Source organism: Schistocerca cancellata, chromosome 7, assembly GCF_023864275.1.
Source record: "Schistocerca cancellata isolate TAMUIC-IGC-003103 chromosome 7, iqSchCanc2.1, whole genome shotgun sequence".
Classification (NCBI taxonomy): Eukaryota; Metazoa; Arthropoda; class Insecta; order Orthoptera; family Acrididae; genus Schistocerca; species Schistocerca cancellata.
Window position 1 is genome coordinate 359,978,541 of NC_064632.1, and position 27,014 is coordinate 360,005,554.

Genomic DNA, 27,014 nt, shown 5'->3' on the forward strand with positions numbered 1-27,014 from the left:
CACCACTGGTGATCGTCGAGGGGACACTGAATAGTGCACGGTACATCCAAACCGTCATCGAACCCATCGTTCTACCATTCCTAGACCGGCAAGGGAACTTGCTGTTCCAACAGGACAATGCACGTCCGCATGTATCCCGTGCCACCCAACGTGCTCTAGAAGGTGTAAGTCAACTACCCTGGCCAGCAAGATCTCCGGATCTGTCCCCCATTGAGCATGTTTGGGACTGGATGAAGCGTCGTCTCATGCGGTCTGCACGTCCAGCACGAACGCTGGTCCAACTGAGGCGCCAGGTGGAAATGGCATGGCAAGCCGTTCCACAGGACTACATCCAGCATCTCTACGATCATCTCCATGGGAGAATAGCAGCCTGCATTGCTGCGAAAGGTGGATATACACTGTACTAGTGCCGACATTGTGCATGCTCTGTTGCCTGTGTCTATGTGCCTGTGGTTCTGTCAGTGTGATCATGTGATGTATCTGACTGCAGGAATGTGTCAATAAAGTTTCCCCTTCCTGGGACAATGAATTCACGGTGTTCTTATTTCAATTTCCAGGAGTGTATTTTTCCCACGTGGAATGTTTGCCTTTATATATATATATATATATATATATATATATATATATATATATATATATATATATATATATATATATATATAATAGAGGGAAACATTCCACGTGGGAAAAATATATTTAAAAAGAAAGATGATGAGACTTACCAAACAAAAGCGCTGGCAGGTCGATAGACACACAAACAAACACAAACATACACACAAAAATCAAGCTTTCGCAACCAACGGTTGCCTCGTCAGGAAAGAGGGAAGGAGAAGGAAAGACAAAAGGATATGGGTTTTAAGGGAGAGGGTAAGGAGTCATTCCAATCCCGGGAGCGGGTCTTTCCGCTCCCGGGATTGGAATGACTCCTTACCCTCTCCCTTAAAACCCATATCCTTTTGTCTTTCCTTCTCCTTCCCTCTTTCCTGACGAGGCAACCGTTGGTTGCGAAAGCTTGATTTTTGTGTATATATATATATATATATATCCACATGAAACCCTACAATATTACCATCATTAGACAGACACTATGCCAGAAAGGAACTTTCCACATGAGAATTAAGCTGCTTAGTAAATTACTTGTACATATTAAGAGCACTTACTGATGTCAGTTAGGGTATATTCTATTAAAGACTATATGAATTATGTATTATAGCTTATACACAGTCCAGTTCCATTAATCTGACCATTGCCTATTTTTTATGTCGATGTGCAATAATCACTAACAGGTGGCAGTACTAGCAGTGGAGGGTATATAAAGTGTGTCAGCGGGATGCAGAAAACAGTGCAGTTCTTGTTTTAAGCAGAAGCATAGTGATTTTTCTAATGTCCAAAAAGGCATATCACTGGTTTTTCAGCCAAGGGTGGAAGTATTTCCAAAATGGCTAAGCTTACAGTCACATATACTTGTAAACTGTTCATGTGCCACTGTGGTTAAAGTATACAGTGCATGGCAAAAAGGTGCTATTCAAAACTGGTGCTGAGGCCCTGTGGTGCACAATGGGCCATAGATGACAGGGGTGCGGAGATCGGTACAGGCAACTGACAACCCAGATATACCAAGGGGCTACCAACAGCATCTTCTCAGTGGTCGTTCAGTGAACATTGCTCCGAATGAGCCTGTGCAGCAGGCACCTGGTTCATGCACCCTTGCTGAATGCTGTTAATTGGACATCCATTGAACGGTGACAGGTGCCTTTTGAAGATGAATCACATTTTTTGCTCCACTGAACATATGGCTATTGGTATTTATGGTTAAGTAGCAGAAGGGTCTAGGCCATAGGAGGGACAATTATGGTCTGTTTTTGTGGCATTCCCTTGGTGATCTTGGCATAATGGATCAACACAAGTACACCTCTATCTTTGGGGACTGTGTCCATCCATACATGCAGCCTGTTCTTGCCTCAACCTGATGTCATTTACCAGCTAAGCAATACACAAGTCACACAATTCACAGTGTACATGCGTGGTTTGAAGAGCATCAGGATGACTTTACTGTACTCCACTGGCCACCTTACTCCCTGAAGTTAAACCCAGTCAAAAATTATGGTACCACCTCAGCTGGGCTGTTCGGACCATGGATCCTCCATTGAGAAATCTAGCACATCTGGCCACAATATCAGAGTCAGCATGGTTCTGTATACTATTGATACCTTTCAGAACCTTGTTCACTCTATTCCTGCATATCCACACTACAAAAATGGGTTATTCAGGCTTGTGACAGGTGGTCACATTAATGTGACTGAACTGTGTAGATATTCTTGTTTATTAAGAGGTAAACAATCTTAAAGTTATATTGTAATCAAGTTTCAGTCAGAATTGTAAATCACTGAAAACTTTTTAATATTTAAAATGAAATATTCTTTCATTGTATTGTGCTACTTCCAAGGACTTTAAAACCCAGATGTATGCTGTTGAGTATGTAAATGTATTTTTACTTAGTGTACCGTATTCTGTAATATCGCATTTAATTTGTGCTGCTGATGTAATCAAGTAGACTAATATCGCATTTAATTTGCGCTGCTGATGTAATCAAGTAGATGAAATAAACAAATAAAATAAAAATGTATATTACAGCAAAATATTAATTTAGTACTTGTGCTCCAATACAATTTATTTTCAGTGTTTCCACTGTTTAGTTAGCAAAGGACACAAATCTCTTACTAGTACAAAAGCAGTGTAACACTAATATTCTTGTGAGTTATACATCTTCCATAACATAAAGTTTTCTTAAATCTTCAAGTGTTTGCATATTAATTCCAAGATGTGAAGCTGATTCGGATAACAGCTTGTGGAACAGTGCCTCACATGACTTTTGTTGCTCATCACTCAGGAACTGAACGGCCAATCTGAAACTGAGATATTTTCTTTTGAATAAATCACCTGTCCTTCTCTGGATATGTTGAAACTAAAAAAAAAAAAAAAACTAAAAAAAAAACAACACAATAATAATACTAAAAGAACTGAAGCTTACAGAGAAATTCTCGAAAAAAAATCTTTATCATATGAGAAGATATCTCCCAATGAAATTTGCTGATTTGGAGGACAATTGAAAGTAGAATCTGAGGATACAAGATTTTCTGGATATTTTGTAGCCAAAGTTTGGAAATACATAATTTTGTTGAGTGGAAGTGAAATCTCATACTAGTTTTGAAAATAAATGAACAATTGTTCAGAATGTAAAGTTTTAATTTGTATGTAAGACGATTTAATAGGGGACAAGTTCTGCATTGTATATTTTATTATTTGAATGAGGTATTCTGCCAGGGCTCCGTGCCATTACAAGAGAGTTGAAGACATATTTGGAGTCTTGATGGGTAAAGTAGTAAAACATGGAATGAGTCTTGTACGACAGCCAAGCTGTCAAAGAATACCAGTGACCAGAAGTTTATATGAATAATGTATATATGTATGTATTGGGGAAAAAGAAATATAAGACTTGTTATTCGTTACACGATGGTCTCCTTCAAAAAGGTACTTATTGTCTAATATGTGTTGTATTTAAAGGTACAATAAAAGCCTTAAAAGGTCAGAAATGCCAAGTCCTGGTTTTTAGTAAAAATTAAGTTATGCTACAGATAAGAAGAATATTTAACAAGTTGGGGGTTTGCAGACTACTCTGAACTGAATATCACAGGAAAGTAACTTAAAATATAAATGAACCCTCACAAATTCTTAAATTGGTAAAATATGAAAGATTTGTTTTGGATCACACATAAGAAAGAATGTTGACATACATTCTGCAAACTTATTTATTACACCTATACAATTTTTAATAAGCATATAAAACTGAATATGTAGAATCTATGGAAATAAACATCTGATCTTAGAGTTCATGAGCTCTATGTAGAACACAGTGAACAGTTGTATACACTAGTTTACATCTATAGTCCATAACTTATTGTTAACACAAATTTCTAAATATGAAACTTTTGGATTAAAACTGTGTGGGTTATAAACATACAGTGGCAGAAACTGTATAAAAAACAATATTAAGTGAGTAATCTAGGAATATACTACAGCCCACCACATAGAGGAAGTGGTGAGAGGGAGACAGGCACATTGAAGACTGATAGATATTATTTACCTATCAGATTTAGTCTTTCATCAGACATAGACAACACAAAAGCACATGCAAATTTACGACTTACACATACATGGCCACTTTCATCTCATGGCCAGGGAGATTATGGGAAAGGAGAGTACATTGCAGAGGAAGTTCTCACCTGAACAATACACAAAAGTTGGTGTTGGTGGGAAGAATCCAGATAACACAGGTTATGAAGCAGTTGTTGAAGTCAGGCAGATTGTATTGGGCAGCATGCTGTGCGGTCCAACTGTCTCTTGGTGAAAGTGTGGCAGTGCCCATTCATGTAGACAGTCAGCTTGTTAGTTGCCATACCCACACAGAATGCACACAGTAGTTGCAGCTAAATTTGTAGATCACATGACTGCTTTTACAGGTGGCCCGGCTTATCATGGGGTAGGAGATGCCTGTGGCAGGACTGGAATATGTGGTAGCAGGAGGATGTATGGGACGGGTCTTGCATCTAGGTCTGTATGAAAGATACAAGCCGTGAGACAAGGAGTTGGGAGCATGGGTGGAATAGGAACAGACACGGATATTCCATATGTTGGATGGATGATGGAAAACCATTGTTGGAGGGGTGGGAAGGACAGTGGTGAAGATATTTCTGGTTTCAAGGCATCACAAGAGGTAGTAAGAAATCTGACAGAGAATGGGATTCAGCTGCTGCTGTCCTGGGTAGTACTGAGTCATGAGAGGGGTTCTCCAAGGCGGGCAGACAGTGAAGTTGTAGGGGATGGTAGGTGAGTAGGGAGATAAGGCATGAGAGAGGTGCTTTTGGACAAAGTCTGGAGGGTAATTTCAGTTAGTGAAGGGCTCAGTGAGACTCTTGGCGTATTTGAAGAGGACTCCTCATCACTAAAGATGTGATTATCATGTGTGGCTAAGCTGTATGGAAGGACTTCTTGGTGTGGAATGAGTGGCAGCTGTTGAGGTGGAGGTATTGTTGCTGGTTGATAGTTGTGATGTGGATGGAGTTACTATTGTAGCCGTCATTTAAGATGAAGGTCAACATTGACGAAGATAGGTTGTTGGAATGAGGAGCATCAGGTGAAGCAAATGGAGGAGAACGTGTTGAGGTTATGTAAAAGGTGTTGAGGTTCTGTAGAAGTTGTTGATGTTTTGGAGGAATGTGGACAGCATATTCTCACACTCAGTCCAGATTATGAAGATGTCATCAATAAATCTGAACAAAGTGAAGAGTGAGTGAGTCTGACGGGTTAGGGAGAATTCCTCTATAAGACCCAAGAATAGGTCAACATAGGATGGCGCCTCATGCATGCCCACTGCTGTATCATGGATTTCTTTGTAGGTGATGTCTTCAAAAGAAAAGTAATGGGTGAGGATGTAATTTGTTACGTGACCAGGAAAGAGGTTGTAAGTTTGGAGCCATTTGGGCTCTGAGATAGACAGCATTCAGTACAGGCAAGGCTGTGGGCATTGAGGATGTTTGTATAGAGGGAGGTGGCATTGACAGTGAGGAGCAGGTCACCCGATTGTAAGGAAATAGGAACTGCAGGGGTCGGAAGAGGAAATAGTTGGTGTCTTGTATACAGGAGGGCAGGTTACAGGTAACAGGCCGAAGGTGTTGGTTCACAAGGGCAAAGATCTGTGGAGGCACAGTACCAACCACAATGGGGCATCCTGGGTAATTGGGATTATGTACTTTAGAAAGCATGTAGAAGGTAAGAATGTGGGGATGAAGAGAGAGATTGACTTGGGTAAGGGGATGGGGGGGAGGTTATGGTATCGACCTACGGATTTGAGGAGTGACTGGAGATCCCACTGGATTTCTGGAATGGGTTCACTGAACCAGAGCTTTTAGGTGGATATATCCAAAAGCTGCTGGTAGTTCTCCATACACCAGAAATTAAACATTGGCAAAAGTGAATTTATCTAACATTGTTAGAATAGGAGAAAGTGATTGTAAGCAGATAATCAAATGTAAAATTATGAAACTTTAAGAACTTTCTATAAAACTTTTTAAAACTTTCAAAGTTTTCCATATATTATCTCAATATTTTTGTGGTAACCAAGTAATACACAAAATTGATCCAAGTTGCACAAATATGGCTTTATTCATGACTCTGGACTATATAGAAACTAGCCTCTCAGAAGTCCCCAAGATACAGCACATTGATGTGATCGATACAAACTAAAATGATGTAGAGGGAGACATCCAATGCCACACTGCGCATATACATATGTGCGAGTGACCAGGAGATGGTGCGACAGAGAGTGTGCTGCACACACGCCTCCCACAGGTGCCGTCCAGTGGCTGGCCTGTACTGATACAGGTGGCAGCTGATTGAAACATGTGCACGTGGCAACATCTCTCTTGGTGCACTCACACTGACATGCACTAGTAGCAGAATACAACATACTTCTTCCTCATGCGAATTGGGCACCCAGGTGATCAGCTGATGGTGGAGACATTGGCTGCCTGACAAGAGACACATCCATCAGATCCTGAGTGGCAGCAGCTGCTTCCAATGGGGGGGGGGGGAGGGGGGGGGAAGGGGCAGGACAATGTGCTGGGCGAGCACTGGAGCATGGGGCTATAAGGCATGGGGATGCCAGCATGTTCAAGGGTGGTAGGCATGCATGGCTCCCGACAACAGCACCAGAGAGGAGGGTCCCATCACTATCTCTGAGTTGTTATCAGGAAGAATGTCCCAACATGGAGGAGACAGGACTGGACACACCAGCCGAGGGGATGATGGCAAGGGGGCCGGTAGAGGCAGCCAGATCAGAACAGCAGGCTGAGGCCAGAGATAGACTGGTACCCAGTGCCTGGAAGCTGGAACCCCAGGGCATTGCATGTGGAAGAGGCAGCCAATGGAATGGAGGTGTCCCCACAGTGGGCAATGATGGGCTCAATGCAGAGGGTCACTGGGCAGGCTGCAGTGACAGAAGCCACACCCATGAACTGGCAGCTTCCGGTGGTGAGTAGGGGGGGGGGGGGGGGCAACCGATCAAAATGGTGTGCCACCAGCTTATCGGCCATAAGGTCATCACAAAGATGGCGTCCCTAGTGGTGGACAACAGTAGCTGGTATCCACTGGGGAAGGCAACCAAGACCTAGTGGCCACACCGGCGATACCAGCATGAAGTGGCTGGATGAACCCGAGCAAGGCAAGGTGCAGTGCAGGTACAGAAGGTGGAGGAGCACGCACGGCTGCCAGCTGTTAAGTGACTCAGTGAGGCGTGAAATAATAGGTGCCCAGAAAATGGAGAAGGGGGTTGTCTGGTGAAGATTCCACAACAAACTTTTTCATGTGGGACCTGAACTTATGCACCATTCGATTGAGGGTGGAATGGTGGAGCCATAATATGATGAATGCTGTGAAGGGAACAAAACAATTGAAAGGTCAGAGAAATGAGCTGTGGCCCTTTATCAGAAAGTAAGGGACAAGGCAATCCCTCAATAGGAAAAACCCTCAAAAGCATACAAACTGTGACCTCAGCCAACACCAATGCACATCAGACAATGTTAGGAACTAGGAAAATGCATCCACAACCAAGAGCCAATAGGAATTCAAGCAGGGACCTGAGAAGTCTACATGAAAGTATTCCCATGGCTGGAGATGAGTTGGCCAAGGAGACAGAGATGCCCTGGGAGCTGCCTGTTGTCGGGCACATTGCTCACAAGCCACGGCAAAATGGACGATTTTGACATTTGCCATCAATATCTGGCCAAAAAACATGTCTCCTAACTAACAGTTTAGTGCATGAAACTAACAATGGCCCTGGTGGAGAAGGTGTAGAACCTTGTGCTGTTCTGCAGCAAGAATGCCTACTTTGGCAGAGAGGTATTCTGTGGATAACAGCAAAACACCATCAGAAACAGAGAGATGATGCTGTAAGGAAAAATAGTTGCACTGGGATTCTAAAGACTGACCCAGCAGTTTATCTGGCTAACTCTGTTGAACGAGCCAAACCACCTGGCGGAGAACCAGGTTGGTCACAATGGCAGCTGCTATGCATGAGCCTGTAATTGGGAAACCTTAAACTGTGGCCTGCATTTCACTATCAAGATGGAAGCAATGCAATTCTTGATGATCGAAGTTGGGATCAGGACCTGCAGGAAAGTGGGATGTGATGTCCACATTGGTACATTTAGATGTAGGTCGAAAATGGATTTCATAATTGTAGCGAGACAAGAACAGTGTCCAGCATTGTAGGTGGTGTGCTGCCTTGTCATGCAAGGAAATGTGAGGATGAAACAAGGAAACTAATGGTTTACGGTCAGTAATAAGGTGAAACTTGGAACCATACAAAAAAAAGGACATGAAATTTCCAGAGAGCACAGATGATGGCAAGAGCCTCTTTTTCTGCCTGAGAGTAACACTGCTGGGCAGGAGTGAGAGATTTCGAGGTGAAAACAACAGAGTGTTCAGAGCTGTCGGCACATCGGTGCACTAGGACTATGCTGAGACCATACTGTGAGGCATCAGTCACTAAAACTGTGTGCTGGTCTGGAGAGAACGTAGTTACACGAGGATCTGAGAGGAGTTTTAAGGTCAACATTTGAAACCAGGCCCACAATCCCGGCTCCAGCAAAAAGGTACATTCTTGTAACAAAGCATGCAACAGATGAACTAATGTGACCAACCCTGTCACAAATTTATGGTAGTAGGCTAGCCTGTCACAAATTTATGGTAGTAGGCTAGCTTCCCTAGGAAGGCCTGAAGGTCCTTCGTTGAGGAGGGGCGAGGCATGGAAGTAACAGCAGAGATGTGGTCTGGCAGAGGGCAAACCACATCCTGTGAGACCTCAAACCCCAAAAAACAATAGAAAGTTGAAAAAAACTGAGATTTTGTGAGGTTACGTCATAAGCCAACAGAATCTAAGACAGAAAACAAGGTGTGCAAATTTTTCAAGTGATCAGCCGTGGAGGTGCCCATGACAACAGTATCATCCAGATAATTAATGCAACCTAGGACGAGCATAGTCAGCTGCTCTAAAAATCATTGGAAAATAGCAGGGGCACTAGTCACAAATATTGACTAATCACAAATATTGACAGAGACCAAAAGGAGTATTCAAAACCAGAACTCTCCGAGACACACAGGAACCATTAGATACACTTCAGACAAATCAGTTTTAGAAAAGTACTGGCCACCTGATATTTTTGCCAACAATTCCTCCTGGCATGGGAGAGGATATGTATCAACAATCGACTGTACATTGACAATAGTACTGAAGTCGCCACAGAGGTGAATTTTCTCCGACGGCTTCCAAACTACAACCAGCAGAGACAACCATTCACTGACTATGCAAGATGCCCCACCCCTAGAGATTGAAGTCTGTCAAATTCTGCTTTCACTTGATATTTCAGGATTACAGGAATAGAATGTGCACAATAAAATGAGGCGGGACCTTGGATTTCAAAGAAATATGAGCAGAAAAATTCGTAGCATACCCTAAACCTTCCAAAAACACTTCACACAGCCTTTCCAATTGAAAATACATTACGTGATTGGACACATGGAGAAATGTGTTGGTGTTACAAAATCCAAATGCCTGAAATACATCCATCTCAAACAAGTTCTCAGCATCAGCAAGCACCAGAAATGTAATGGAACAAACCACTGACTTGTAAGAGGCAGATGCCATAAATTGTACCAACAGTGTGATGTTCTGTTTGCTATAACTGACCAGCCTCCACATTACCAGTGTCGACAGCGGAAAGCCTAAACTCACAAACGTTTGAGAATTCAATACCATCACTGCAGCACCTTTGTCAACCTGTAGCTGAAGCACTTGGCAAAAAACACTTACCTCAATAAACAACATTGGATAACACAGTTTACATCCATTTCGATATGCTGAGTAGCCTTCAGTGAACAACACTTGGAGGTGATGTGGCCTTTCTTCTGGCAAGCATTAAAAGTAGCACAGCACTTAAGGCATGCCGAATGTTCATGCTGGACAAAACAGAAAGGGCAGGACAGGAACAGGGAATGCCAACGCTGGTGCTGTGGTGGTTGTGGCTGCATGGGTCAGCATTTGTCAGGCTGGCACTGGGCCCGTATGTTTGCAGCCACCACTGCTGCTTCCTTGAGCAAGTTGTTTATCATCCTGGTGGACACTTGTGCCACATCACCCCACACTTCAATTTGGTCACCTGCTGCCCGAAAAACTTCAAAAGAGCATGCTACTCACAAAACTTCTGCCAACAGGGGTTTTTCACAGAGTAAAGCCTTCTGGTGCACTTCCTTGTCCAGAGCTAAACAGATAATTGTGCTGTGCACCGTAGAGTCTGCATAAGAGTCATAATGGGCATCAATAATGAATTGACACTCATGGCTAAGGCCACAAAGTTTAGCTGCCCAGGTCCTGTACAACTGGTTTGGTTTCTTGTGGCATCTGTAGAATCCAACTCACACTGCTATGACATGCATTTGTTTGTAGTAGTAGATAGACAATAAACTGCACATGTAATAAAAGTAAGAGCTGCTGGTTCTTGTAAAGAGGCAAGCTGACACAGTAATTGATGAACCTTGGATGGAATCCACAAGAGGAAGAAGGCTTTCCACAAATTCGAGACTGTTGCACTGTGCTGTCTGAGTCTTTTTTCGTAAACTTCCCAATCCTCAGATGAATCATCATGCAGAAGAAAAGTGGATGGATGGACCAGTGGTATAGTGTCCTGTCTGTTAATGGAAGCTGACAAGTGGTCACAGCTGAAGTAAGCTGTTCAATTAGGGCCAGTAGCATGGCATCCATAATGAATAAACCTGACAAAACTGGACTTAAAAACTGCACACACAGAAACTAAACTCGTCATCAACTGAGTGGTAACTAAGTGATAGTCAAAACCAATCCAAGTTGTACAAATATGGCTTTATTTATAAACCCTCAACTATAATGAAAATAGCCTCTCAGCACTCCACAAGACACAGCACATTGATGTGAGCAATACAAACTAGAATAACATACAGGGAGAGAGTCAGTGCTGCTCTGTGAATATACACACATGAGTCACTGGTAGATGGCGTAGCAGAGATCGTGCATGTGCGCATCTCCCACAGGGGGCCTCCAGCGGCTGACCCACACTGATACAGCTGGCAGCCGTTTCAAACACTCATGTGCAGTGACACCAGACTGATTGCACCAATAACTAATAACAGGATACAGCACATTTAACATTAAAAAATTTCTGTGAAGTGATGAGTAGTTTTGGTAGCTCAACTACCACCTCCAGCTCATGTGTAGTATTAGAAAAGCAGTCACAGTTTACAATATTATTGCATCATCCATAGCATTGTTATTTTAAATTTCCAGGAAAAATGTGCTATGCACAGCCACATTATCTATGACATCAATTGAACAAAAAGCCTGTATGTAATTATTTCCGTTATAGTCGGTAACTGCAAGCACAGATTTGCCATGTAAGGCTGTACTTGAAGTCAATAAAACATAAAATACAAACACACACACACACACACACACACACACACACAGATGTGTGCAACATTATCAGATTTGGATACCTTGTCCAAACAGTAAAGATATCTGTAGACTGGGTGAGATATGACTTCCACATACTCATAGTTACAGCAATACTCAAGTATCAACCCATTTGCATATATCTTTACTGTTTGGACAAGTTACCCAGTGTGATAATGTATACACATTTTATGTTTTACTATTGACTTCAAATACAGCTTACATGGCAAATCTCTATTTGCAGTTACTGACTGTAACAGAAATAATTACACGGACGCTTCAATGTATAAAAATTTTTTGCAGTACTGTACGGGCTTCTCGTTTCAATTGCTGTCGCAGATAATGTGGCTGTACATAGAACATTTTTCCTGAGGTTTAAAATAAGAATATTATGGAAGAAGCAAAAGTCTTGTACACTGCAAGCACATGTGATCTGAAGATGATAGTTAAGCTAATGAAACTGGACATTACTGTGTAAAAAAGAAAATTAATGTCAAATGTGGTTGAGGCATACAGAAAATTGTGAAAGTTTTAAGTTATATAAAAAGTTTTTAAATTTTTTATAATTTTACATTTGAATGACAAAAGTAGAGGCAACATATTGCCCAAACACAGTGATAAAAATATGAATTTTTATCATTGCTGACTACTGTATCTGTTTGCTAAAATGCAACCAATGGCTGTGACACATAAGTGGTTACAGTTCTTTGTCTTTTATTTCCATAAAAGTTAAGTGTTGTAAAAATTGAAATATAAGATTAAATATCACAGAAAACAGTTTTTCTACAGAGCACTGTGAAAACTGCAGAAAAATTCACGGGGCTCATGTATGGATCAACGATTGCAACAAGTCCAGTGTAACCAAAGAATTAAGCAATTATTTTCTTGGGAGAGCTTAGCGAACAAACCATTTTTGTTGCTTTCAGTTCATCTTGGAACTGCCAGTCAGTTGATTACTGCTTAGCTTCTGGCTGGTATGAATATATTCCAAGTTTAGTCTCCTGTTAAGAAGTTGTATACAGATTTTTCATCCCCTTGGCCACATTTTTTGAACATTTCATTACATCAATTGACACAAGCCTCATTTTGAACTTAAATCAAATTTCATGGAATTAACTGGGGACAAATCTTTTTCACAGATAAATGTTAATGCACACTCCATTTTACTGCAGTCTTAAATACACCTAAGGATGCCTCTGTCTAACAGTAAGCGAGATACCACTCCTCTTCAATAATGTTGTGCATAGTACAAATTTTGGGCAGCCTTCATGGAATTCATAACTGAAAAAGAATGGCCATGATCAGTTTCTGGAAACCAATTTTAAATAGTCTTTTCTGCAAGTGACTGACTGGAAAAAGTTGAACAAAGTGAGCTGACGCACTGTTGCTGAATTAATGTATTATGGAAATCATAAAAAACATCATAACAAAATTTTTGACATAAAACTTTAATTTTTTTACAACAGTTTTTCTTTAAACACTCACTACAAACAAACTGTTTGGCCAATATTTTAGCTGCCAAATGCCATTAATGATAACTTTGTTGTTAAATATTATTGTGACAACAAATGGGGAATCGATCGCTCCCTGCAAAGCCAGGAATGTCTCTGAATATACTAGTTTTCTTTTAGTGTTTTGATTATTGGTTTGTGTTCAGAACTAAAAGTAAAAGAATAATTGATATTTCACAAAGAAAGCCGATAATGGCTGTAAATCTGATTATTCATAACTGTAAATGTGTCTGAACTAATGGTCTGTCTGTCAGCACCTAGACCATAACGAAGTAACAATCCAGGGTTGTGCTCTGGGTATCACAATGCAATTTTAAAAAGATAACTTTCATCCCATAATTACTGTATTACTAATCACATCCCTACTGTGCAGCCCCACCCCAGCATACTGCCTTTCACAAGAAAAATTTGAGAAAATTGTGCTAGAAGAAAGCTTGCATAGCTAGGTTAACGTAAAGCTCGGGTGGTGATTCTTGTTATGTAAAGTAGGTTTTCCTGCAATGAGACCCAAGTGATACACTTTTGGTACAAATGACTAGGACAAGGTATAAGCACAGCTCCTTCAAACAACTGGTCATGTGTGACTACCTTAAATGTCACACACTCAGTGCCTGTCATATAGTATTTTTCTCTGAAAGGTTCAGCAACACTGAACATGCATGCATGATGCATCATCTTGCGATCCAGCCCCAAATTTTAAGATTTGTACTGTTGCTGTATATTTAGATTATGAATTGTTGCCTTAGAGCATAATATGCCAGTTCATCACTGTGAATTGCAGCAATAACTTAAATTTTCGGAACTGTGGGCATTTTAAGTTGTATGAAGTTTCATTTCCACATAAAACTGGATGTTTCCTTTCCCTGGCCATGATAATGTGCAATACACCATGATCAGTAATACAAAATGAATACTCTTCATCTTATTCAGCCATGTTTGACACAGTAGTCTTCACTGACTCTTGGAGTGATGTGATGTTAATACCTCTCCTCCAGCCAATGAAGGACCATATGTGTGTAAGTGGTTATCCTAAGGTTGTCCTCACTAATTGTTCAGTTATGTCCTGGAACACTGCAAAAATTATACAAATATATAACATTTTTGTGCAAGTAACCTTTGTGAAAATACCTGTAATAATAAATGTTACAAGCAGGAAATTAAAACAACTTTTTTGTCTAGGTTCTTGAATCCAAGTAGCTTCTTATTTACTTTTAGTATTAGTTCAGAAAATGTCATCCTATCATCAGTAATCTGACATTGATGGAGATAGATATAGGACAGGCTTTCCTATGCGAGCATCATCTAGTAGAAAACTTTTTTAAATTTGAGAATACCTACAACACAATCTGCAGGTTGGAGAGCTATGTTAATGTAGCTTTCAGTGACATCTCATTTTTCACAAACCTTCCAATAGCATGACTACTTCTGAAACTGAGTCTGAAAAGACTTATCAGATTGGTTTGAGCAAGAGAATGGCTTTCCTCACGATCACTCTAAGTGTTGCCACCTTTGCTGTTGCCATGTCCACAATGAGTAGTACAGATTAAGCTTTCTTATTTGCAGATTTTATGATGTCTTGCTTCTCCTCCAAGCAGAATAGCAACACAGAAGTTGTAGTTCACATATGCTACAATGCAATTAAAGATTTGTACAAATCACGATCTTGTGGAGGAACAGCCAACTGGCTGGAGAAGTGGCTGGTGGGTACAAGAATAACTTTCACTGTAGAAAACTATATGTATCTATTTATGTTGTTCAGCATGCATTTAGTTCCATGAAGAATAGTCACGAGAAAAACTTTTCTGAAGGTAGATGATTTAGTGAGGGTTATGGGTGTTGTATTTGGCAAGTAGTTCTGCTGGTTACATCATGTGAGGAATCTCAAGCAAGTTCCCATGAGACACTTAATATTTTAAAGCACCACAGTGACAAATCTTGGAGAGCAGAAACAGTAAACTACATTGAGCAGTCATGGGAGGATTATGGGTGCCAAGTGTACAAATCAGTGAGACTTTTACATCTGAAAGTCACTGGCACTATCTGCCACACAGTCTTCTGACTGGTTTCATGCAGCCCACCACAGATTCATCTCCTGTGCTAACCTCTTCATTTTAGAGAAGTGCTTGCAACCTACATCCTTAATTATTTGTTGGATGCATTCCAATCTCTGTCTTCCTCTACCAGCATTCCATCTGACTGATCACACCAATGTGGACAATGTTTTTTTTTAAATTACACATATGCTACAATGCAATTAAAGATTTGTACAAATCACGATCTTGTGGAGGAACAGCTAAAAATATATCTACACTCTGCAAATGACTGAATTACAAGACTTCGTACTGTATGTATCATTACAGCTGCTTCACATTCCATTCAGTTATGTAGCATGAGAAGAATGATTGCACAAATGCCTCAGTGTGTAATTAGTCTAATCTTGGCTTCATGGTCTCTACAAAAGCAATACATAGGGAGTTGAAGTTATTCTGAGATCCTTCACTGAATGATTGTTACACACTTGTGCAAGATAGTTGGAACATATCTTCAAGTGTCTGCTAGCTCAAGATTTACAGTATCACCCCTGTTGAGGTGTTTTTCTTGTTGTGGGCTGATTTTAAGTGATCGATATATTGTGAAATGCAAAGTCTTTATACATTCCCTGTAATAACAGTTACCTTCCTTTCCAAATTTCCCCATCACTGTCTTATTCTCTCTTGATCTTGTGTTCCTGCTGTGTAGTGCCACATATTTGACCACCAATTTCTTTTCCAATTGCAGAGGGATGAGGGTTATGAGAGAGCTTCTACATCTAAATAACTCACTATGAAATAACAAAACATGGTTTCCATAATTTTTCTACATTCACATACGTTCTCAACTCACAACTGATAATTAACAAAGCTTTTCAAACATGTTCATACATGATGCTTTAGCACTTGACCAAAACCATAAGTTCATACTTAATTCAAGATTGCATGGCAAAGAGTCTATACAGCAACATTCATTCTTCTTTAGTGCTCGACCATTTGGAGTCCACACACCCGCCAAGATACAGCTGCAAAGTGCAAGTGACCCCTCACTGGCCAATCCAAATTACACATTTGCCATCACTTTCTGCACCAGCCTCCATATTTCTCCCTCATATCTGGTCATAAATTGCAACAAACCCAGGTACAGTTGGTGTTCTTTATGCTATTACTAATTAAAGCCATGGTTTTTACACACACTTCTTTCATAGGTCTAATTAATGAAAAGTGGTACATATTGCTATGCTTTATAGCAACACATACCATTACATTGTGATGCTCTCCTATGGCTCAAAGAAACCTGTAACCATACACACTGGCTTACTTTGTACATATTCAATATCCCCTGACAGTTCTATTTGGTATGTGTATCTCCCACTTGAGCAGTATTTCAGGATAGGTAGCTGTTTTGTAAGCAATGACTAAGCATATTTAATCATTCCATTTTATGCTCCTACATACTGTTCTACCCAGGTACTTGTACGAATTGAATGACTGAGTGTGATTCATTATATTGTATTCATAGATTACCACTTTTTGTTTTGTTTCAGGAAGAGCACAAATTTGCATTTCTGAACATTTAACACTTTGCACCACTTTGAAATGTTAGCAAGCTCCGATTGATTTGTTTTGGTGTTGACAGAACTGGATAGTGTTGACCCGTCTGGAGGGTGGTTGGATCAGGAGTAGACTTGTCATGGCAGGCTGGTAAGACCTCTCACCCCAGGCAAGCAGGTTTTCTAGTTGGAGCAAGAGAAAATCCATTTACAATCACGTTGGAACAAACTGATTTATTTTTCCAGTTCTGCAAATATTGGTGAATCAGTGTCCAAGTCCAGCAGGCAGGAGGTAGGCACAGAACCCACAGTTCTTGATGGTTGTGCTCTCTAGAGAGGGACTCAACACAGCTGATTCAGTGTTGGCCAAGCAGTCCTGCCCTACGGCCTAGTGGTGACTGTGTTACATTGCTGGCTGGCACAGCAGCAGGTTGTAAAAAGGGCGGTGTCATGCAGGTAGTGAACTACAGCCCCTGATGTCTGGCTGGTGCTGCCTAGTGACAGCAGTTGCTAAGTAGATCAGTGACTGGAAGAGTTCTAGTTTGACCCTCTGCCATTGGAGCTGATTCTGGACTTTATGGTGGATGGTCCCATACAATAACAGAAGTTAGTGACTGTGCCAGCAAAAGGCAGTAGAGTGCCAGTGCTTCTCTGGGTCACATGGTGATTGCCCATTCCACACTGGTTGCCAGTTTGATGTCTTTTGCTGGTTGGGTAGCCAGTACTTAAAATACTCCATAGTTTGTCATGCTGACATGCAGATGTCCCAGGAATCAAGTAGCTCTGCTGTCACAGAAGTGCACGGGTCTACTGATTGCCAACCGGGTGGTCATATCAATGTTCTCAGACCAGCTGTATCATGAAATGCTGCACCAGCTATTTACTGTGATCAGTGTGGGTATGGCAGAAGTGACTGGTGCTGGCCACTGCTGCTATAGAACATTTGTGTGGCATTTTTTCAGGCAGTACTTCATTACAAATAATTGAGGTTACTATTAATATTTTCTGCCAGGTCATTAATATCCAATGTGAAGAGCAATGGCCCCAACAGACTTCTCTGGGACACTCCTAAAATTACTTATAAATTTGTTGATGATTCTCCATCAAGATGCTATGTCCTCCCTTCCAAGAAATCTTAAGTCACAAATCTTGTTTCACATCTCGTATGAGTGTAGTATTGGGTCATGTGAGAAAGGTGAGAGCTGATTTTCAAATGACTGATGTACTCGGAATCCATGCTAGGTGGCATGAAGGAGGTCTTTCTGTTTGAGATTCCTTATTATGTTTGAGTTCTGATTATAGTCTAAGATTTTACATCAGATGGATGTCAATGACAGTAGTTTTGGGAACCACTTCAGCCACCTATCTTGTAGACATATGAATTGCCCTTTCTCCCAAATACTTGGCACAAATTTTTTTTTTTTTTTTTTTTTTTTTTTTTTTTTTTTTTTTTTTTTTTTTTTTTTTTTGTTCAAGGGATATACATTATGTTGTGGTTGAAAGGGGCACTAACTCAGTCACAAATTCTATGTAGAATCTGATAGTGATTCCATCAAGCTCTGACAATTGGTTCAATTTTAGCAATTTCAGTTGTTTCTCAATACTCATCTTTGCAGTGGTGGGAGAATTAAACTGGAGCAGAACATCCAAAATTTCCATTGGAAAGGAACATTTGATAAAGAGTTCAGCATTTCTGCTTTTACTTTGTTACTCACCATTTCAGGTCCCATATCATTTGTGAGTGTTTGGACACCAACTTTGGTGCCATTGTGAGCCTTTAAATATGACTAGAATTTTTTTGGGTTTTGTGAGAGGTTTTTCGTTAAGATTCTGCTATGGTAGAAGTTACAGAATTCACACATCACTTTCCTGATAGAAAAATGTGTTTCATTTAGCATTTCTCTACATGTAGTGCTATGCTTTGTTTTATATCTGTTATACAGTATTTGCTGTTTCTTTAGTAATTCCTTCACTAATACTGTACATCACTGAGGGTCCCTTCCCCAGTGAACTGTTCTACTAGACACATATGTATACAGTGCTTGCTCAACAGTTCATTTACATGTTCTTGACTAGAACTGACTGTTTCACTTTCCTTACTGAAATATGAAACCACTAGCGATTTATCTTATTTGTTGAACATGTAAATCTTTCTACTTGTTTGAGATGCCATTTGAATTTTGGTAATGACTGCCAGTACAACCACCATGTGGCTGAAGACAGCTCCCAAACTATCTGTTCTAGGTAATTTGTACAGAATGCATTATTTATTGTTAGAAAAGGTGTGTTGTTACACCCACCACTTACAAAACTCTAATTATTCCAGTCAGCTGTTGAATGATTCAAGTCTCCTCCAATGATCACAACTGAGGGAACCTCCAATGATCACAACTGGGGAACATACCCAGTCAACTGATGTTTTCTGTAAAGTTCTCTGTTACACCTGGGAGTGAGTCTGATGGCTGATAGACTGATCCAATTGCAAGTTTATGTCAACCCTCAATACTGAGTCTTGCCCAAATTCTCTTGTATGCAGCTTTGAGTTGGTTGTCCACAGTGACAAATACACCACCTCCCTTTCCCATTAGTCTATTCTTTTGATATACATTTAGATTTATCCAAAATATTTCATTTCCCTGTATTTTGAGTTTTAACCAGCTTTCTGTACTGAGTGTTATGTGAGCTTCATTGCACTTTAAGAGAGCTGCAAACACTGGCACTTTGTTGTGAATGCTTCAGCAGTTAACCACTACAGTTTTACACTGAAGAGCCAAAGAAATTGGTACACCTGCCTAATATCGTGTAGGGCCCCCATGAGTATGCAGAAGTGCCACAACACGATGTAGCATAGACTCGACTAATATCTGAAGTAGTGCTGGAAGGAATTGACACCATGAAATCTGCAGGGCTGTCCACAAATCCATAAGAGTACAAGGAAGGTGGAGATCTGAACAGCATGTTGCAAGGCATCCCGTACATGCTCAATAATGTTCATGTCTTGTTAGTTTGGTGCCAGCGGAAGTGTTTAAACTTAGAAGAGTGTTCCTGGAGCCACTCAGTAGCAATTCTGTCCTGCTGGAATTGCTCAAGTCTATTGGAATGCACAAAGAACATGATGGCTGCAGGTGATCAGACAGGATGCTTATGTACGTGTCACCTGCTAGAGTCATTTCTAAATGTATCAGGGGCCCCATATTACTCCAACTGCACATGCCCCACACCATTACAGAGCTTCCAACACCGTAAACAGCCCCCTGCTGACATGCAGGGACCATGGATTTATGAGGTTGTCTCCATACCTGTATATGTCTATCTGCTCAATACAATTTGAAACGACACTCATCCGACCAGGCAACATGTTTCCAGTCATCAACCCAGACGAAGCATAAAGTTGAAATTCTTAGGGAAATCTGAACCAGTCATTTTATGATTATAAGGTTCCAATGCTTCATACTCGGCTACCAGTGCTCAGAAATCTTCTAATTTTTTAAGATGATTTTTTTCTTTTTATTTTTAAATTTGTGTCACACTACTGTAGGATACTGTAGTATGAGCCATGAGCTTTAAATTCTATGAAGCAAACCAAATAGGACCAAGTCCAATGGGTTCTGTTGTGATCACACAAGGTGATCTTCCTTTATGCCTTGCTGCCATTTTCCTATGGGGTATAATTATTTGCCATAAGTTTGAACTGCCAGTGAATAGTAGACATCTACCCTTTTATTTTCATCTGCTCTTCACATGGGACACAGCGACTAAATCAGAGTTACTCCACTCCAATTCTGGACAATCTTTAAAGCAAAATGATGCAGTGCATAGTAGTTTTGTAAAATGACTTTTGACATCCAAGATATATGTTTGAAATTTTATAAATTTTATTAATTGGAGAAAAGTAGTCCCTGGAGCAAATTTGTCTTGTGAGATCTGAACCAGTGATTTCATGATTACAAGATTCTAACGCTACATACTCAGCTACCAGTGCTCAGAAATCTACTTTTTGAAGATGATTTTTTTCTTTTTTTTTAGATTTGTGTCACACTACTTTGGGATATTGAATTATGGGCCATGAGCTTTAAATTCTATGAAACAAATAATAGGACATAATAATAGAAATTGCTTTACTTAAAAAAAAAAAAAAAAAAAAAAAAAAAAAAAAAGAACAATACTTTGAGACAGGACAATAGCTTGGGGCAGTGCTACCCCTTTTAAAATTTATAGTGTTACCATATATGACCACAGTAAACCAATATTTATGTACTTTTTGGTATTAAAGGGACAAAAATAATAAAAATTGCTTCACTTAATATAAACTTTATTTTATGACAGGATAATAGCTTGGGGCAATGTTACCCTTTTCAAAATTTATAGTATTACCATTTAGGACCATAGCTAACCAACATTTATGTACTTTTTGGTATTAAAGGGACAAAAATAATAAAAATTCTGGCTAGTGCAACTTTTTGCCATTAGACTTAAAGGAGTAACAAAATGAAAATTTTGTCTTGTTTTGTTATAAAAGAAAAGCCAAAGTTTCATTAGGTATGTTGTGTGTCAAAATGTCAGTGATTACACCAGGAAAATATTTTGGACAAATTCATCACCATGAACCAGCTCTGACTCTGAAAAAATGCCTCGTTTGCTTTTAAACTTTTTAAGCGGTTATACCTTCAACTGCAGCCTCCCATTTGTGAAAAATTAAATCTTTATTTACATGCTATTCCCACTTATCAAGAGATGGCATCATGGTATTTACAGCTGCACCATTTTGTTAAAACCTTCAACAACAGCAGGCTAATGTTTATTTTTATCACGTATAACTACAAACATCGATCTGCTTGTTGATTGGTTCCAGTTCTTCCTGCGACTTTTGATAGAGGCTTTTCATTCTCTGTAGATGCTACTAACACTTCCATTCGATTTCTCTTGTACAATTCCCAATCTTTGCCTGAACTTCCACAAGAATTTTTTTTCTAATAACTCTTCATCACTAGAATAATCAAACATTGTCTGGATTTTTCTCTTCTTATGTTGTTTACTACTACCTGGCACTGATTTAGAAGCATTTTGTGACATTTCAAGCAAATGTTCCATTTATTATGGACTCCAGGCGTTCTTACAAATCTTCAGTGCTGTAATTTGCATACTGGCAAGGTCATAACTTTCATTTACCCTTGTACCATACTATAACAGCTCTTAGGAGAATTCATGGACAAGATAATAAGATTCATGCCAAGGTGACTCAGGTCTAAAACAAAGTACTGAAAATAATGTGGAGCTACTTTGATGCTCTTTGTCAGTGATGCATAGTTGTCCCAGGTTTTCCAGAAAAAAACCTTTATAGCTGCTTTCGATTGTACAATGATAAATATTGTGCTGATTAAACTTTTGTGAAATCACTTTTTCATAATAAAAATTATCTCAAAAACACAGTAGTGTAAATTTGGTTAGCTCAAAATATCAAAACAGCATGTGGCAGAATAACTAAAAAATATTAGCTACTACAAGCTGTCAAATGTTGGACAAAATGAAAACTGTTCTTAAATGTTTTTTTTAGAACAGGTGCTAGGCAGGACTGAATCTTTCTTCAAAGGTTAAGCTGGAGCCTCCTCTAGCAGCAAAGCTGTACAGTACTTCAACTTCTCTCTTGTTCCTGTCTCCACAGAGTATAGAGCCCCTAGAACTACCACTGACATGCAACTCATATGGATGACCAGTGATTGATCCTGTACTTGCTATAGAGGAGACAGTATCTGCAGGAGAGGATAGTACTTGAGATATCTTCAGCATATCTGTTACATGTCTCTCAGTATCTCTCCCGATAAATGTATTTGTTGCAACTTTCAATCACATTAACAGTAGTCAGGGTGAGTTGCAGCTGCAATAGATCAGCAACCAACTCAAGCCATACCCGAGAATAGCATTCAGAGTGGGGCTGCATTATGGCTGGAGCAATGTTTTACATAACAGTGACCAGATAACTTTAAATTAAGTTTGCTGATTTTCTTTTAATTTCCGGCTCTGTTATGCAGCAAGGATAAGATATTTCCTTTAAGAACTGTAGCGATTAACAGCAAGTAGATATCTGTTAAAAAATGGTGGTATGTAATTCACTGAAGCTACTTGGAACTTATTTTTTCAATTGTGTTTTTGTTGTGATTTTTCATTCCAAAAACTGGTTCGATGTAGTTCTCATGCTAGTCTCTCCTGTGTAAGATTCTTTATCTCTGCATAACTGCAGTGACCTACATCCACAAGCACCTGCTTATTGCAGTCAAATCTTGGGCTCTTTAACAACTCCCCCCCCCCCCCCCCCCCCCCCCCATACACTGCCTCCATTACCAAACTGACAATTGCTTGATGTCTCAGAATGTGTACTATTAGTCAAACCCTTCTTTCTGTCAAGTTGTGCTGTAAATCTATTGTTTCCCTAATCTCACATAACAAACTCAAAAATATAAATATAAATACTGAATACAAGCACTCCATATACATCCCTGTTAAAAGAGAAAACTAACGACAACAGTCTCCTGCAGCTGAAGCCAGCATGCAGTGACCTTACTGTTAAGCTACAGGCCTTGCATCTTTGGGAAGAGGAGTGGCTGGAAGTGAGGGATTATAACAACCTGTGGTTGGTAAAGATAACTATATGGTCATGCCATAAGCCATTTCAACCTCAGAGATAAAATGTAGTACTTCTAACTTGCCTCAGGATTGTGCACTATCCTTTGAAGAATGTATTCCTTTTCATTTGCAGCTTGTGAAGTACAAATATCTATAGGCCCTATGTATTTCTTTTGTGGTGAGAAGACCCACCAGCATTTGAGGCATGTGGAGGAGAAACATCTGTAGGCCACATTTTGGAAAAATGTGTTCATTATACACATCTCTGAGCGGGCCATGATGTAGGTGGGGGCTTGATGCCTACGTTGGGCAATGAAACAAATAGCATCAAGTGTCTTAAATTTTTCGTATATCTTGTAACAACCTGTGGAAAGACATACTTAGTTTGTTTTATTCAGTCTGTTTCTAATAGAAAAACTCCCATAATTGCTATATTTTTATCTCTGTATGAACTTTCTTGTAGGAAGGAGATCTACATACATTACTTATGGAGTTTATTCAAAAGAGATATACACACATCAAAAAAAGTTTTGCATCACCTCGGTTCTGAGAGTTCCAAAACCTGTACAGAAAATTGGAATAGAGATCAACATAAACATCATTTCTGCCCTTTTAATTATTCATGAAAGCCACACGTTGCATGTTGTATCACCATACAGCAAGATCTTCAGAGGTGGTGGTCCAGATTGTACACACCGGTACCTCTAATACCCAGTAGCATTGCCTGTATTCGTCGTGGCATACTATCCACAAGTTCATCAAGGTGATTCAGTGTAGGTCCCTCAGAGTGCTTGGTGGGTCATGTCTTACATAAACAGCCCTTTTCAAACTATCCCAGGCATGTTCGATAGGGTTCACGTCTGGAGAACATGCTGGCCACTCTAGTCGAGCAGTGTCGTTATCCCGAGGGAAGTCATTCAAAAGATGTGCACGATGGGGGCACAAATTGTCGCCCATGAAGATGCACGCCTCGCCAATATGCTGCCGATATGGTTGCACTATCAGTTGGAGGATGGCACTCATGTATCATACAGCCGTTACGGTGCCTTCCATGACCTCCAGTGGCGTACGTTGACCCCACATAACGCCACCCCAAAACAGCAGAGAACCTCCATCTTACTGCACTCAGTGGACAGTGTGTCTAAGGCGTTCAGTCTGATTGGGCTGCCTCCAAACATGTCTCCGACAATTGTCTGGTTGAAGGCATAGGCGACACTCATTGGTGAAGAGAACATGATGCCAATCCTGAGCGGTCCATTTGGCATGTTGTTTGGCCCCTCTGTACTGCGCTGCATGGTGTTGTGGTTGCAAAAATGGACCTTGCCATGGACGTCAGGAGGAATTTGTGCATCGTGCAGCCTATTGCACACAGTTTTTGTAACACGATTGACACACTCAGTGGTTACGGTTACTACAAGCCACACCACAAGGCGGGAAATGGGGCCAAATTTCAAGTAGTTTACTGTCGAGTTGAGATTTTTACATACAAATGTTTTATTCATATCTTACAGAAACTAGCAGTATGGCCATAAACAGCCTTTTAAACACGCTGCTAACAGCAATCAAGTAATTTATAGCAATACAACAATTTTAAAATTTCTTTTAAAAACAGCAATCAAGTCATTTATAGCAATACAACAGTTAAATAAAAGAAAAACAGAAGCTAACATCTAACATTACAGCAATAACAGCCTTTCAAAACACGCCACTAATGGCAATCAAGTAATTTATAGCAATACCACAATTTTAAAAAATTTCCTTTTTAAAAAAACACAGAAAGAAGCTAGCAGTACGGCAATAACAGCCTATCAAAACACGCCGCTAATGGCAATGAAGTAATTTATAGCAATACAACAGTTTAAAAAATTTAAAGAACATTAGTAAACAGGCTACTAAAGTAAATACAGAACTTTGTTAATAAAGTATGGTGAGGTAGTGAAGCTACCAACACTGCCATTAAAAAAAAAAATCAAAGGTCTCAGCAAACACACGATCAATGGCAATAAAGGAAAGGAGGAATTTAAAAAAGTTTTTAAACAAAAGTGTCCTGGAATATCATTAGAACATAACAGATATGACGGACCCGTGTAAGGCGGCCACAAATCACCCACTCAGGAATGCTCAGGCTAGGCAGAATATTAATCAATTTAAATACGCCCGTAAACACAATTGCCACTCTCAGGCTGGTCACTGCACTGACTTTTAGCCAGTGAAAACTTGTAATAAGATGGCTTAACTTGCCGACAGAATTAGAGCTAACCTCATGCAAAGAAACATTACATGACACAGTCCTGAATGAGCGACCACATGATCAACCAACAAGAAGCATGAATTTACTCATAACACACAACAGAATAGCGAAAAAATTAACTGCCAAAACTACACCTCCCATCAGGCAGTAACGAGAAGAGGAGGAAGGATCACTGTCTTCAATTACACCGGTGCCAGGGACAGGAAACCCGATCACCAGAGGCCACAAGGCAGAAGAGGCACTGGTTACGCAAACTTATTACTTAATGATTAAACCTTCCACTAACTTGATTTGCAATTATGCTCGAACAGGCAGTATATGACCTTCGATGGCAAGGATCCAAACATCCAACCGCGCACGCGTTGCCAGTGTACCCAACACACCACTGTCATGCGACAACACGCTCTGTCACCGGAGTTGACGTCTTCTCTGCAATGTTGACGGGTAGTGACCGCTCCTTCATGTTAGGTGTCTCCTTTTTAAACTCCAGTGTTGAAACAGAGGACTTGAAGAAGCTTGTTAACGTCCCACCAAGGTGAAATGAACAGCAACTACTCGTGGGGTGATTCTGTATACAACCAACCTGCGGGGAGCTCTTCTGTCAACTCCACTCGCTCGTTACACACAACCGACATACATCACATGGCGACTCGGTACAACCGACCACGCCTGGCCTGCGCTGGCAAGCCACACTGCCCTCCCGTCTCCACCAGACTCTCTGAGAGCACTCCCCTACTTCCGCACCACCACACAAAGTTACAACCGGTCAAAGACCTCACTTCCTCCATAGCAGTTTCCCGGAAGCAAATGCAGATATTGATAGCAGAGGGAAAAGACAACCAAGCAGCCACTTAATGACAGACAACATATCAAACAAACACGTCAGGAGAAGAAAAGGAAAACCAACGCAATCTAAATACAAGGTGTAGCACGAGTCGATACACGGCTCAACGATGTTCTGTGGCTGCACAAAAAGCATTATTCAACAAGGTGGCTTTGCTGTTAGGGTTCCTTCAAGCCATAATTCGTAGGAAGTGGTCACCCACTGCAGTAGTAGCGCTTGGGCAGTCTGAGTGAGACATGTCATCGACAGTTCTTGTCCTTCTGTATCTGCTCCATGTCCAAACAACATTGCTTTGGTTCACTCCGAGACTCCTGGACAGTTCCCTTGTTGAGAGCCCTTCTTGGCACAAAGTAACAATGCAGACGCAATTGAATCACGGTATTTACCATCTAGGCATGGTTGAACTACAGACAAGACGAGCCATGTACCTCCTTCCTGGTGGAATGACTGGAACTGATCGGCTGTCGGACCCCCTCTGTCTAATAGGCGCTGCTCATGCATGGTTGTTTACAGCGGGTTTAGTGACATCTATGAACAGTCAAAGGGACTGTGTCTGTGATACAATATCCACAGTCAATGTGAATCTTCAGGAGTTTTGGGGACAG

The 27,014-nt window shown here is 40.4% G+C and overlaps 1 protein-coding gene across 1 annotated transcript in view; it reads right to left on the reverse strand.

Moving 5' to 3' along the window:
• Positions 1-2,713: 2,713 nt before the first annotated feature.
• LOC126092528 (coiled-coil domain-containing protein 103) overlaps positions 2,714-27,014 on the reverse strand; it is a 37,402-nt gene continuing 13,101 nt past the window's right edge. Inside the window, exon 4 of the mRNA XM_049908156.1 lies at positions 2,714-2,912. Within this exon, the coding sequence (XP_049764113.1) occupies positions 2,759-2,912 (154 nt within the window). The 3' untranslated portion in view covers positions 2,714-2,758. The remainder of the gene's footprint in view (positions 2,913-27,014) is intronic.